The sequence below is a fragment of the Diceros bicornis genome, chromosome 19 (assembly GCF_020826845.1).
Source record: "Diceros bicornis minor isolate mBicDic1 chromosome 19, mDicBic1.mat.cur, whole genome shotgun sequence".
NCBI classification, from domain to species: domain Eukaryota; kingdom Metazoa; phylum Chordata; class Mammalia; order Perissodactyla; family Rhinocerotidae; genus Diceros; species Diceros bicornis.
The window spans coordinates 33,659,992-33,674,468 of NC_080758.1; the positions used below are offsets into that span (position 1 = coordinate 33,659,992).

At 39.8% G+C, this 14,477-nt stretch overlaps 1 protein-coding gene across 2 annotated transcripts in view; it reads right to left on the reverse strand.

The window, feature by feature from the left end:
• GPCPD1 (glycerophosphocholine phosphodiesterase 1) overlaps nucleotides 1-6,013 on the reverse strand; it is a 50,909-nt gene extending 44,896 nt beyond the window's left edge. The window contains exons 1-2 of one of the 2 annotated variants that reach the window (XM_058563170.1): nucleotides 5,917-6,013; nucleotides 677-753 (exon numbers count right to left, since the gene is read on the reverse strand). In XM_058563170.1, the coding sequence (XP_058419153.1) occupies nucleotides 677-725 (49 nt within the window). In that variant the 5' untranslated portion in view covers nucleotides 726-753; nucleotides 5,917-6,013. Of the gene's footprint in view, nucleotides 1-676; nucleotides 754-3,585; nucleotides 3,711-5,916 lie in introns of those variants that run through there. The other variant, XM_058563171.1, reaches the window with a different exon arrangement.
• Between the last annotated feature and the right edge of the window lie 8,464 nt (nucleotides 6,014-14,477).

The following is a 14,477-nucleotide window of genomic DNA, read 5'->3' on the forward strand; positions in this document are numbered from 1 at the left end:
AATTACAAATAATTCCATAAAGTCTGTACCAGGTGTAACAGAAAGTCCCAGAACCTTGGATTTCATAGGGACTCTAACCTAGTTGAATGTGGGAGGTTGGGGTAATGGGGGGGTGGAGGCACACAATTAGGCAGAGGGAACAATTTGAGGAAGTCCCGAAGGAGGGAAAGAGCGTAACAGATTTGAGGAATTGGCCAGTATAGCCAGAGTGTATTTAACAAGGAGGTACATAACCCAGGTGTGATACTGTTTTGATATGCTGTTTTACACTAAAATTATGTCACACTGCTTTAGTAGACAGTAAAAAATACAATGAAGCTAAAAAGTACATTTACAAGTAGGGAACAAAGTTACCTTAGTCAAATATTTCACCAACTTCTTGCACTAGCAAAATCTCCCTTATCTTCATGCTACTGAAAAATCATGGCCCAACTATCTTTGCCCTGTGCAAAACTAAATAAATTGACAGCTTTCTTGGAAGATACTATTTGGGGAGGTATGTTTTTTTCTCTTGAGTTTACTATGCTGCAAGCACATGTCTGATATCAGGAAAGCCCTAAAGAAATTTCCATCTAAAAATTAGGCCCACTCTGATAACTCCATATTTAAGATAATCCAGATAAGAAAAATGCTCATTTAATTTCAAAAATTATTTTAAAGTAAAACTTTACAATACCTGGTAAAAGAGTTCCTCTTATTTCAAAGGTAACCTGAGAAGGTGTCATTCTGATAGATTTATTTTAGGATGTTGTGCTAGGAAGAAAAAGAAAAGATGTCATTTATAGTACATGAAAATATTAGCTCCAGATAGCTACAAAGAAACAAGTTAAAAAGCAAAAAACCAAAAATGCATCTCAACTGCAGCAAAGATTTCAGAAACCTTACATATAAAAAAAACAACTATAGATAGAAAAAAGCTTGGCTCAAGAGGGGATTTCTACTTTAAAAAGAATGTTTCAACTTTAATAACAGGAAAACAACGGAAGAACTTAAGCACCATCCACTGAAACAAACTAGCTATGTTCTGCAACAAGTTGAAGAATCTGCTTCTATGAGAAAGTAACTGACGATTAAAAAAAAAAAAAACCCCCTTTCCCCACAAATCACTTTTCAGATTTTCTCTTCATCAACCATAGGACCATCATTACTCTAGTTCTGTAGACTTGAACTTAGAGTCTCAACTCTGCAATCTATTACTAAACCCTGCGATTCTAACTGATCTTACATACATGCCTTTCTTTCTTAAGTTTGAACTTCATTCAAAATCATGTCTCTTCCCTGTATTGTGGCTTCTAAATCTCTCCTCAATAATATATTTTATCAATTAGACTATTCTTCCTCATGTCCCTGGCTTAGAATCACTTTGATTACTTATAGAAATCTAAAGCCCTAAGCCTTTGATGTCCTTGACTGCTTATCCACATTTTCCCTCTAGCTGACTTTTCATTTCTTCACTGTTTTACCAGCCAAACCAATCTGTTTACCATCCCCTAATTTAAGTACCTGAGGGAAGATAGCAAATAAAAATTATTTTTTTAAATATACAATGTCAATTCTCAAGAAGGTTATATAATTTAAATATAAAAAGAACACCCACTCCACATAAGGACACATCATATTCTACATAACTTCTCCAATACATCTCAAAAAACTTTTGCACCCCAATGCACCAATGTTTCCAAAAGAACTCCAATCTTATCTTTATTCTGTATCATTTCCATTAATTTACCAATTTAAATTTTATTTGCATTTATACATTACTTTATTTAAAAAAATCCTGAAGTACTTTTCATAGCTATTCATTCTTTTATTTTCCCTATGCTGCCTTCCCTTCCCTGTGAACACATGCACAACTCTGCAAAGGTCATTTAATGAACACTAGTATTCAGTTAACCACACTTCTGGGTCAAGGTAGATAGATCTATAATAGCAGTTCTCACTGGAGGCAATTTTGCCCTCCATGGGATATTTGGCAATGTCAGGAGACATTTTTGGTTGTCACAATTGGGGGTGATGCTCCTGAAACCTGGGGCCAGGAGTGTTGCTAAACAGCATACAATGCACAGAACAGCTCTCCACAAATAACTACCAGCTCCAAATATCAATAGGGCTGAGGTTGAGAAACCTGATCTGTAATACCCACAGGGGGCTGTAGGAGTTTACCCACAGGGGGCTGCTAGGAGGATCAAGAGTCCAGGCTCAGTGTTAGCTACACCCTACGTATCATCCCATTTACATCAATTATAAAATACAAATGTTGAATATATACATTAAGCAAGACCACCAGTCAATGCGGTTTCACGTCGTCTGGATAAAGAATTCCCTATTTGGCAACTCTACCATTTCAGTTAGAAAACTCGACTGAATTGGAGAAAAATCTGTCCTTGATCAAAATCATCTTTTTTTTTTTCTTTTTTTTTTTTTGTGAGGAAGATCAGCCCTGAGCTAACATCCATGCTAATCCTCCTCTTTTTGCTGAGGAAGACCAGCTCTGTGCTAACATCTATTGCCAATCCTCCTCCTTTGTTTTTTCCCCCCAAAGCCCCAGTAGATAGTTGTATGTCATAGTTGCACATCCTTCTAGTTGCTGTATGTGGGACGCGGCCTCAGCATGGCTGGAGAAGCGTTGCGTCCGTGCGCCCGGGATCCGAACCCGGGCCGCCAGTAGCGGAGCACGAGCACTTAACCACTAAGCCATGGGGCTGGCCCCAAAATCATTTCTAAGATACCTTAATCCACTTTTTGTGTCTAAGAGTAAACACGATCTATTTAAAGCATATACATCCAGTTCTAGCACTGCCAAATAATGTTCAAAATCTAAAAATAGCTCTGGATTGTTACCCTCCTATTAACCTATCATTATCCAAATATCTTAATAGTTCTCTTTTAACGTGACATCTGATATGAATCTGAGTATAACCCTAAGAGTACAATATTTCGTCTAATAAATAAAACGGTCAATTGAAGCACTGCAATCTTACATTTAATTTATCTCTATCATATCAAGAAGAAACCTTAAGGCTAGCAAAAAAGCTTGGCTTTTAAGTTACTGAATTTTGAGACAGAGCAAAAAGCCCCATCATCCAGCAAAATGCTGAATAATCAGTTTCAGTTAATCTCAACCTATAACATACTTTCACCCAGTGTTTACTGCCATAGTTCTCAACTAAGGACAACCTGGTCTACATAATTAATAGTTGGTACTCAACTATTTGTTGATCAATTTTAAATAACTATTTTAACCAATTTTAGGGAAATATAACTATTCCTATGTATTAAAACCAGTTGGTACAAAATTATCTAAATTTCTACTACATTAAATGGGAAACAAATTTAATAAAGGGAAATCAATTGATTTAATAAAATCAAGCCTTTCAGTCTTAAGATTGTGTGAAAGAGTGGCTATAGTAACTTGGCTGTAAACAGCTGCAGTAAATGTACTCTACAAAGCTATATATGCAAGCACAAAAACACTCGCCCTAAAACCTCCCCAGATGTCAACAAAGCATCATCTTCCACTTGGATTGCCAAAAGTCATATAATCTAGTGTAATTTCCACCTCTCTCCCCGAATTCAATACCATACCAATAAAAGCCTGGAGAGCTGCTCCTGCAGCAGTTTACTTGATGGTGGACAGGGGCCAAAATTCTGGTGCAGGATTGAAGCGTACAATTTCAGCACCCAGCTACCACCAAACCAGGAGTGACAAAATACTGTTCTGTTGTAGAATGCAAAATTTACACACCCAACAACACTTCCTCTTCTTCACACAAGCAGAAACAATCCCAAATTGGGCAGGGGAGGTCTTCCAGATATACATAGAACAAGAGGAAGATGAAAAACGCTAGCTGTCTGCACATACATAAACTGACTGTATATGCAATTTAACCAACTCACCTATTACGTCATGTACAGGCTACGCTTCCTGAGACAGGTTTTTGGTTTTGTTTTTAAATATAACCTGCATTCTGCGCTTTTTGAAGATAAATATTAAACATCATTCTCATCTGAGATTTTGAGTAGCATTTAACATTATTTTAACACTTTTTAGACTCAAGCAATTAGCAAAATATGACATCGTAATTTACATTTTAAAAATATTTCAGAGTTTAAACTACCTGGCAAAATGAATTTTACTCTGTTCTTTTTGTGAAATAAATTATTTCAACACATGACCTTACTGGTTTACCAGCTTGGGGGACAAAAGTGAGATTTAAGCAAACCAAGGTACAGGAACATTTGGTTTAGAGCTAAATTGAAGTCACAGATATTTTTAGCTAAAATGTGTTTTTATGGCCAAAAAGAACATCTCTCACTGTTTTCCTTCAATTTTTTTCACAGAAAAAAGCTGTTTGCAATTCTCCTTGCTCTTTCCTAGACTCCAACAGCTTTGATCCTCATAACTGGCTCTAAGAAAGGAATATATGAAATGCCTACATTTTCCTGAGTTGATTTCTGTTCATCCTGGTGGAGGATCATTATGACCCCACTATTCTGACCCCAGTATACTCTGAGCCAATATTTTAATCAAATGTATGCAGACATGAATGGGTTTTTATTAAGAAAGAATTTCTGGAGACTTCATTAAGCCAAGTTAATTCCTTGATCAATTTGCTAAACAATGAAGTAAAATTTTTCCACATGTTTTCCATTTCATCTTGATATTATTTTCATATATATTACATATATTTTTCCTGGTTACGTTATATATAAAGATTTGACTCATCAACCTACTTTTTGTACATATCAAATTTTACTCTGCCACTGTGAGATTTCTTTTGCGGTCATTATTTCTCTAAGCCCAACTTTCCTAAGTCTTATTTTGTCTAGAATCTTGGTTCTCCCTAGTTCCTAAATCAAGAACAGATTGGGTCATCCATGCAGTTTTACCTGTTTGCTTTATCTTGTTACTTGTATCCAGAACATTAGGAGCTGGAGAAAGGACTGATAGCTTGTATTTACTTCTTAGCTAAGTGACAACTGTCAGAAATGTAGCAAGATGGAGAAACATGAAAGGATAGAGTAGTGGATAGGAGCTGGGCAGAAAAAAAAGAGAGCTGAGGACAACAGCAGGGTGTGAAGAAGAAAACAGCATCAGGTCCAAATATCCTGCTTGGTTCGATCAGTTCCTCTATGTTGGCGCTACATCAGACTCGACAGCTGTCTCGAGGTGAAAGAATTCTCTACAATTCATGCCTGATTTTCTTTATAACCGGCAGTGGGGTAAGAGGGGGCCAATGAAACACCCAATTGGTTGCGGCTTTTTCTCAGAAGTAGAAAAAGTGGAGCTTTGGAGAGGAGGTAGCTGTCTTAAAAATTTTATCGAGGGCACTGATGTCTATTCCCGGAACCTTTTCCTAAGAGAGTAAGGCACTCTGGTTTCCTGGAATAACTGAATTATACAAGCATGCCCTAGACTACGTGGCTAGGCAATTTCAGAAAATAAGCAGTTGCCAAAACACTATGAATTACTTATAGATAGATCGAGAGTGGTGATGGGCGAGGGCGGCAGGCTATGGTTCGGGGTACACAGGCGACTTCAGCTGCACATTTTGTTTCTTCGTGCCTTAACTTCGTGTACTCGTGGTGGTCCTATCCTCTGTGCATTTTGGCACATCGAAAACACAAATTTTTCAGAGGGGAACTTAGCACCAGACAGCCCAGCGGAACCGTGGCAGCAAACAATAAAAGCCGAATACATAGGTGTTAACGCACCGACCTACCGGAGCGAACGTCCAGGCCGCTGTTTCCCCGCCGGGCAGTGCCCCCCGGGCTGGGGGCCCCTGCGCACCCCTCGGCCCCGCCGCGTCCCCCGGCGCCCCCCGCCCCGCCGCGTCGCCGGGCCGGCCGCCCTGACAGCTCGGCCCCCACGTGAGCGGCCCCCGCAGGAGCGCCAGGCCCACCCGCCCGCCTCACCTGCCGGGTGCGCCGGTCCGCGCGTCCGCGCCGCTGCCGCGCCCGAGAGCGAGACCCGCCGGCCGAGGTGCCAGGCGCCCGCCGTCCGCGCCTCGCCAGCGCTCCCCGAGGCGGCCCGCGGCGGCGCCCAGCAGCAGGAAGCGGCTCCGCTCAAACCGGTTTCAGCTGCTCCAGACCAAACTGCCAGGCCACCCCGCGGGGCGGGGCCGGAGGGGCGGCGGGGCGGGGCCTGACGTCACGCCCGGCGCCCTCCCGCCAATCGGCGGCCGCGCGCAGGGGGCGGGCCAGCGCGTCTGGAGAGGGTCCGCGTCGGAGGCCGAAGCAGCCGGGCATCCCTGGCGTCCTCTTTTACTGCAGCCCCGGAGCCGGCGCCGAGGGCGGCGGGCCCGGGGTCGCAGGGGCGTACCTTGGTTCCCAAAGCTGCCTTAGGACAAGCAAGTGTGAAGGCTGGAGCTGCAGTTCTGAATTACGTTTTTTCCCGTTCGAAAGTGAGGGAAATTAGCAGGCCTAATGTTTTCTGGAAACTTTCGTTACAAAACAACAAGCACACTTGGATCAAATCTTTAAAGTTGGAAACGAGAATTAGGTGACCTAAGATGGTTGAGAGTTTGTAACTTTGCTACGCAAAGGTGTACAGGCCAGCGGCATCATCTGGGAGCTGTAAGAATTGTACATTCCTAGATGATACAGAGATTAGATTGCTGGTTACCAGAAAGGCAAGGGGAGGGGGAGGTGGGCGAAAGGGGGTAAAAGGGCACGTGTGTATGGTAATGGATGGTAATTAGTCTTTGGGTGGTGAATATGATGTTGTATACACAGAAATCGAAATATAACCATGTACACCTGAAATGTATATAGTGTTATAAACCACTGTTACCTCAGTTAAAAAGCTAGCTTTCTGGGGTAGAGGAAAGATTTTCAAATTATAGGTTTTTTTCTTTTCTGTCTCAGCAATAAGAATAAAAATTTGTCAAGGTTATAAATAGGTTTAGATTTTTTTTCATAGAAATGCATATTTTGCTTCAAGTTTTCTCTTCATTTGAAAATAGTTAATTAAAATCTCTTTGGCTCAAGCCTTCCCCCCCACCCCCCAAGTGCACTTTCAGGATGATCCCAGACCTGCCTAATCAAATCTGCATTTAACAAGATCCTCAGGTTATTTGTATTCAAATTAAAGTTTGAAGGAACTTTTCTGAAAGCAAGAAAAACCCTCTTTGCAAAAGTTATAATCTTTTATTTTCTGAAAAATCGGCCCTACCAGAAAAAAAAAGGCAAAGTTTTTTCTCTCCTTTGGTGGTCTTAGAAAAATTAATCAGCATTTGCCACTTACTTAACTGAAACTCTTACCCTTCCAGCATCAAGGTTAACCTCTGCTTAACCTCTAATATAAAATTGTGTTACCAGGTTTCATTTAGATCAAGTGAGATACTGAAAATTAAAAAGAACCACCTTTTTAGCAAATGTTGAAGGATTCTTGCAATAAGAGATAGCTGGAGTTGCAGGTTGGTTGGAATGAGCCTATTGAAAAGATGTTTCAGTTAGATAAGCTCTAGCTTTAGAAAGAGCTTCTAGTTTTATAAATTGGCTTGTTCACGACTGTATTTGATATTTGAGCTTAGATTAGATCCCAGGGTATTTTGGAGAATGTCATCTATTCAGTTAATAAATAATTATTAAGTGCCTGCTGTGTACTGGGCACAGGATGCAATGGTTTTTTGATGGTACTCGTTTTAGTCCCAAATTTCTTAAAGGATTAAAATTTCCTCCTAATTATTTACCATTATCGGCTAAAGTCTGCTGTTGTACATTTCCTAATAGGTTGGAGTTTATTTCGCTTCTCTGCTGTTAGTCATACTTCAGTGATGGATTTCTTTCATACATGTTTGCTTCCTTTAAATGTTTATAGTAGATCTTTATTTTCCTGTAATCACCACTTAGTCAAGCTATTATTTGCTTCATGTTCATAGTTCAAGTTGATGAACCTAATCCATGCTCCTTCCCTAAATCTTGTTGAAATGACAGAAGAATTCTATATATTCGAAAGATGCCATCAGTGGGCTAGAAATTGAGGAATTTCTAGAATATATAAAACAAGCCATCGGCATTAGGTGACTGGAAAAATAACGAGAATAGAGAAACCTGGACCCACACAGGGGAAGAAGTGATGCCGAGAGATACCATTTTACACAGCCTTGCTTAGAAAGTCTTTAATAATGCAAGATATTTTAGATGACATCATATATACCCCTTTCTGATTGAGATATAAAGTAGAAGATAGACAATACCTTCCTTCTGCCGCATCTATGGAATGTTATAATTTTTCAAAAACATGGTTAATAAGATTAATTTAGGTCTTACCTCATTATTTCCAGAAAGGCTCCATATGCATTGAATTTTACAAAATATTTAACTTTATCTGATTTGACTAAGTAATGAAATATGTTATCTCATTTGTCTGAAATCAGGGCTGCATGATCTCACTTTTATACCTTAATTTTTTTAAAGGTGATGTCAACCCGAAGAATCCATAATCTATAAATCAAAATTGGGGTAAGTTTATTATGAGCCAGGTCTGAGGACTATAGCCCAGGGCTTCTTTCTCTAAGGAAGGAAGGGCACCAAAGAAGTAGGGAGTACAGAGTGGTTATATACCATCTGGGAACAAAGAGCATACATCACATGTAACAGGAATATCCCTTTTACAACAGTCATGACATTGCCTTGCTAGCACAGCAGATCAGTGGTCACAAGGTGAGCACAGCAGGTGGGTAGTTAAACCTTAGTTTCTAGGAAGAGACGCTTATACTTAAGGAAATGCTGCTATGGGGGAAGATGCATCCCTATTTTTAAGGGCGTCATTCTTGTCTTCAGGACATTGTAAATGTTTAAAGCAGATGTACAATGCATGCTCCACAGGCCATGTCAGGCCCTTTTGGAAAAACAAGTTCAGGACAAATTAGTTTTAAACCAAATGGCTTCCTCATGTACTCCAGTATATCCTATTGCTTTTCATTTATTTGTCAGTGACAATGATATTGATATAAAAAGCTCTCGACTTAGGAGCCAGACCTGGACTCAAATGGTACCCCTCACTATCTGTGACATTTTGAGTATAAATCTTTGGCAAAATTTTTACTGCTCTTGACGAATGTTGAGACTTTATTTCAGGAGAAAACTCTGTTGAGCCCATTTAATTTCTTAATTTTTCTAGAAGTTACGGTTAAGCTGTTGCTAATTTGTTCCATTTTTATTTTACTGAAATTTTTATTGGATTCAATTTTTTCATATACATTTTACCACAAAAAATTGCTTTATGTTGATACCCGTTTTTTTAACTGGTTATAGCTTCTACCACTGTGAGTTTTCTTTTGTGGCCATTATTTTACCTAGTCTAATTTTGCAGGTCTATATTTTGTCACAAAGCATTGATTCTTCCAACAATATTTAGATAATAGCACATTTTAGCTTGGCAATTTTAACTATTATCAGCTTTGCTTTGTGTTGATTCTTCTTCCAGAAATATTCATTATGACTTGGATAAAAGTCTGATCTTTTGCATTAATCTCTTGATCAATCCATGGAAATATTGGGAGTATTCTCGTGAGATAGTCCACAATTGTTCTACTGTCAGAATACTTGATCAGACTCAAAATGCTATCAATTTTGTGTGTTTCATTCACCTCTCTGGTGGCCCTGCTCCTCAAAGGTACCATCATGCCTTCATTCTCTCTGAGTCCATGAACAGTTTCCCAAATTACAGTGTGCACTACTTATTCTCCATGTAGGTGACAAGATTGTTATAGTTTAGTATTTGCTATTGATTCTTCTTTCACATAAAGATCAATCCTATACGGAGGAAACCAAGGAAATTGCTGATTTCCAAAGCTATTTAGGTGCTTCAAATGTGAACTTTTACACCAATTTCAAATTGGCTGCAGGTGTACAGTCGGCCCTCTGTAACCGTGGGTTCCGCACCTGCAGGTTCAGCCAACCACGGATGATGTAATACCATGTTTATGATCTGCGGTTGGTTGAATCCATAGATGCAGAACCTGAGGAGAGGTAGGGCCGACTAACAGACTTGAGCCCCCGTGAATTTGGGTATCCTCGGGGTGACCTGGAACCAATCCCCGACAGATATCGAGGGACGACTGTATTGCTCTCCAAGCTCTCAAACGCATCATAGGATCAAAATGGCTGGAGCAGAAAAGGTTCAAAGGGTAAGATCAGAATGTCTTCCTTGACCTGTTCCTTCATCAGTGAATGGGAATTTAACCACCACAAAGTTTATTTCAGATGACGTTTGAGAAGGCACCCGGCACCTAACACAGTACCTGCTGCTCCCTAATGCTTTCCTCCCTCCCAGGCCTTCTCTGAACCTCAGTTCTATGAAGGAACTACCAATTTCATCAAATTTAAGTTGATTGTAAAACAATACTAAAAATAAAAAAATGCTGCCCTTTAAACTATGCCATAATACTTTCTTATAACTTAGAACGTTTCATTTTACTTTTTCAAAGTGTTCTTTTATACCCATTTAGACATAAGTTTTATTATATATCATTCTTGTGCATACATGAAAAAGAAAATATAAGTGAAATAAATTGTTCAGATATTCCTTAAACTTCTTCACATTTGTAGTTCAACTCTAAAAACATGGCAATGTCCTTGCTTTTCTAAACAATATTATTCAATAACGTTAGTGATGCAGCATTTTCTTTTTTAAGTGCTCAGATATTATCCCCAAGATTTTCTCCAAACCACCGATACCCATTGGGCAAGTTTTGATGCCCTTGCTATTTTTGATCCTAAGAGAAGGTATAAACAAAGGTCTACAACAACAACCAGGACTCTTAACTCCATCCTCAAATGGTTTTTTCACTGAAACACCCAGGGGTTGTAGCCATTGGTCATGCCACCAGGAAAAACAACCGCATTCAAGTGTGCCCAGAGGGTGACAAGTATGTCAGGACTGCTGCCCAGCCATCAATGATTTCAGAGGGGTTAATTTTAAAAGGAGGACCTTAGAATGGATGAAATAAGGTAATACCCACCCTAACTTACAGAATTGAGGTAATTAAGCTAATTGTATAGATAGATGAATAAACAGATGATAAATAATGTACAGTTATTTACTCATTAGATTTCTTTACACATATTTTAAATCTTTGTAGTCAAAAAGGGAGAGCTTCAAAAAAATTTTATTTGATGGAAGAATAATCTAGAAGGACAGGTCAATTACTATGTAGTCTCCTTGTCCACAAAAAGGGAGAGTAGAATAACCATCTTTCATAGCTGATTGGGAAAATCTTCCATTCAATTTTGGCTAAAGTAACTTTTCATCTATAAATAAGACATTTGTGGACATACAACCCCATACAAGTGTTAGTTCAAATTTTCATATTTAGGGCCGGCCCCATGGCATAGCGGTTAAGTGCACACGCTCCGCTGCTGGCAACCGGGGTTAGGATCCCGGGAGCACACCGACGCACTGCTTGTCAGGCTGTGCTGTGGCGGCGTCCCACATAAAGTGGAGGAAGATGGGCACGGATGTTAGCTCAGGGCCAGTCTTCCTCAGCAAAGAGAAGGATTGGCATGGATGTTAGCTCAGGGCTGATCTTCCTCACACACACACACAAAAATTTCATATTTAGAGTAGTGAGATACCATTTGTAAATGACTAGTATATTGGTGAAACTGGATACCATGAATCAGTGTCTAAAGAAAAATTACCAGTCACATTTTTCTTTGAACTCTCATAGATATGTTAATAAAAATACATGATAAAAAAAAGAAAAGAAAAATTACCACGTATAACATAATTTAACATAATTGCAACTCTGGAAGGCGTCTGTTCTATGGACTTTTTAGGAGTCAAGACCCTGTAAAACTATGAAGCAAAAGTTGTATCAGAAAACACTGAACTGGGGCCAGACCTGTGGTGTAGTGGTTAAGAGCATGCTCCGCTGCTGGCGGCCTGGGTTCAGATCCCGGGCATGCACCAACGCGCCGCTTGTCAGGCCATGCTGTGGTGGTGTCCCACATAAAGTAGAGGAAGATGGGCATGGACGTTAGCTCAGGGCCAGTCTTCCTCAGCAAAAAGAGGAGGATTGGCATGGATGTTAGCTCAGGGCTGATCTTCCTCACCAAAAAGAAAAAAAAAAGAAAACACTGAACTGAGCCATTTTGTTTTCATCCTGTTCCACTTACTATCATTTTTCGTCTGTCCAAATGCCTCTCAGTCTTGTGCATTTTGTGTTAAAATGCATTCCCCAAGGGAATTCCTTTACTGCTCAAATGGTTCAACAATTGACTGGCTATCATTTTATCATTTTAGTGAAAATATTGATGACTGTCTGCAGAATGAGCTGCTGTTTTCAGGGCATATCCTCACTCTGAACAAAAGGACTCTAACAGCGCTGCTACCATATACCAGGCTCAAAACCCAGCTGCTCACTCCAGGCTGGCCGTGGGCCAAAGAGAGCTGGGAAGTCAGGAAGACGGGTTCTTGGCAATGGTGGTGCATTTATTATGTGAATGATTTACATGGGGAGATTAGAGGCAATGATTCTACTCTCTGTTCTACTCTCAACTTGTTGGCTCACACCATACCTTGGTTATTTTACCTATAAAATGAAAATGGGAGTTAGAACTAACACTTTGTTGCTTTTATCTGTTTTATCTCTATTTTGCCCTCCTATAATCAGGCCCTCAAGAGCAAGAGCTATGTATTGTTGATCTTTGCATACCAGCATAGTGCCTGGCACATAGCAGGTATAAACATGCTTATAGAAATCACTGGGGGAAAAAAAGAAAGAAAAAGAAAAGAAATCACTGAAAATTTCAGGAAAAAGTATTAAGTTTGTCAATTCTGGACATCAATATTTAATAATAACAATGCTGTGTATACCCATTGGAGAAGTAGGGATTCAACTACTGTGGGTTCCATTGCGTGGCCTCCACTTGCACCCACATCACCTTGTCCTGCAGGAGTACTGCTCTGATTATCAACAATGACATTTAGTCAGATAACATATCTGACCCACAGCCATGGACATTGGCCCAAACAGTGATTTTTTTTTTTTTTTTTGGTGAGGAAGATCAGCCCTGAGCTAACATCCATGACAATCCTCTTCTTTTTGCTGAGGAAGACTGGCCCTGAGCTAACAACTATTGCCAGTCCTCCTCTTTTTTTTCCCCAAAGCACCAGTAGATAGTTGTATGTTATAGTTGCATATCCTTCTAGTTGCTGTATGTGGGACTCCACCTCAGCATGGCCCCACAAGCGGTGCGTCGGTGCCCGCCTGGGATCCAAACCCAGGTCGCCAGTAGCAGAGCACATGCACTTAACCACGAAGCCACGGAGCCAGCCTCTGATTTTTTTTTAATTTAATTTTGAATGAACACCCTAACCCAACACAGACCCCACCTCTCCCTGTTACTCACCCATCGTGCTAGTTATACATTTCGTATGTCCTGCCTGGCCCGGATGGGCCCCTGAGTTTGGATTACAGGGCAACGAAACAAACTCCTGATGATCCTAGTCCAGCTGGGTTAAAGGGAACCTTGTCTTCCTTGCATGAAAATAGGTGGATGCCACGGCTGTGTTCTTTACTGCATTTTCCTCAGCAAATTTAAGTCCCAACTCAAGAGGCATGGAGAAAGTGTGGGAATCATCCATACCATTTCAGATTCATCAATGTTACTGTGCAATCAATTAATGGGATTAGACATAAAAATGCTGACATCAAAAATAAAAGTACTCAGAATATTTTCCTAAAGAAAAGGAGAAAACCCGAAGGACCTGTGAAAGTGATGACAGTTAGAATTCTGGGGTCATCTTTTTTTCTCCAGATTAAACTAACTATGAGGCATTTTTTTTGAAATTTGAATAAGTGGCCCTCCCTTATTTAATACCAACATATCTATGATTCATGGTTAAAGGACTAAATTATAGTATGTATATTCAACCAAAGCCCATCAGAAGTGGAAATTGTCTCCCAAGTTATTTTATTACCTAGGCAACTATAGAAATGAGCACTGAAAAATTTAACTAATTAGTTGGTTTTAGAGACATTTATTTTACTGGGTTTGGGGAGAGAAGTTCCAGATAGGGCATTTGTTACAGAAAAGTTCTACGGGAAAATGGCATCACCGTCTGATAAAACTTGTCATTAAAATCAGTGATTATTTCCTTAAGTCCCAGATCACAGTCCAGAGAAGCCACTGTCAAGTCACCAATTCAAATCATAGAATTATGGCCAAAGCAGGCACCCACTGTGAAGGGCCAACAGCCAAAATTCTTTTTGTAGGAATCAAAACTCATCTTGGAAATTTTAAGTTCAGAGACCTAAGAATCTGGTGATAGCCAGAAATCTCTTTTTATCTTGAAAATATTGCTGATTCCACAGTATGCCAAACTCAGCCAAACCAAGATTCCCTCAAAGATATCTCTCTTTTTAAATAGTATTGGTTTTAATGTTGTCTGTGTTCTGTATACCAAGTTCATGTCATAAACTATTTTTGAATCTATAGTTTTAGAATTTTTCCCATTTGCTTGC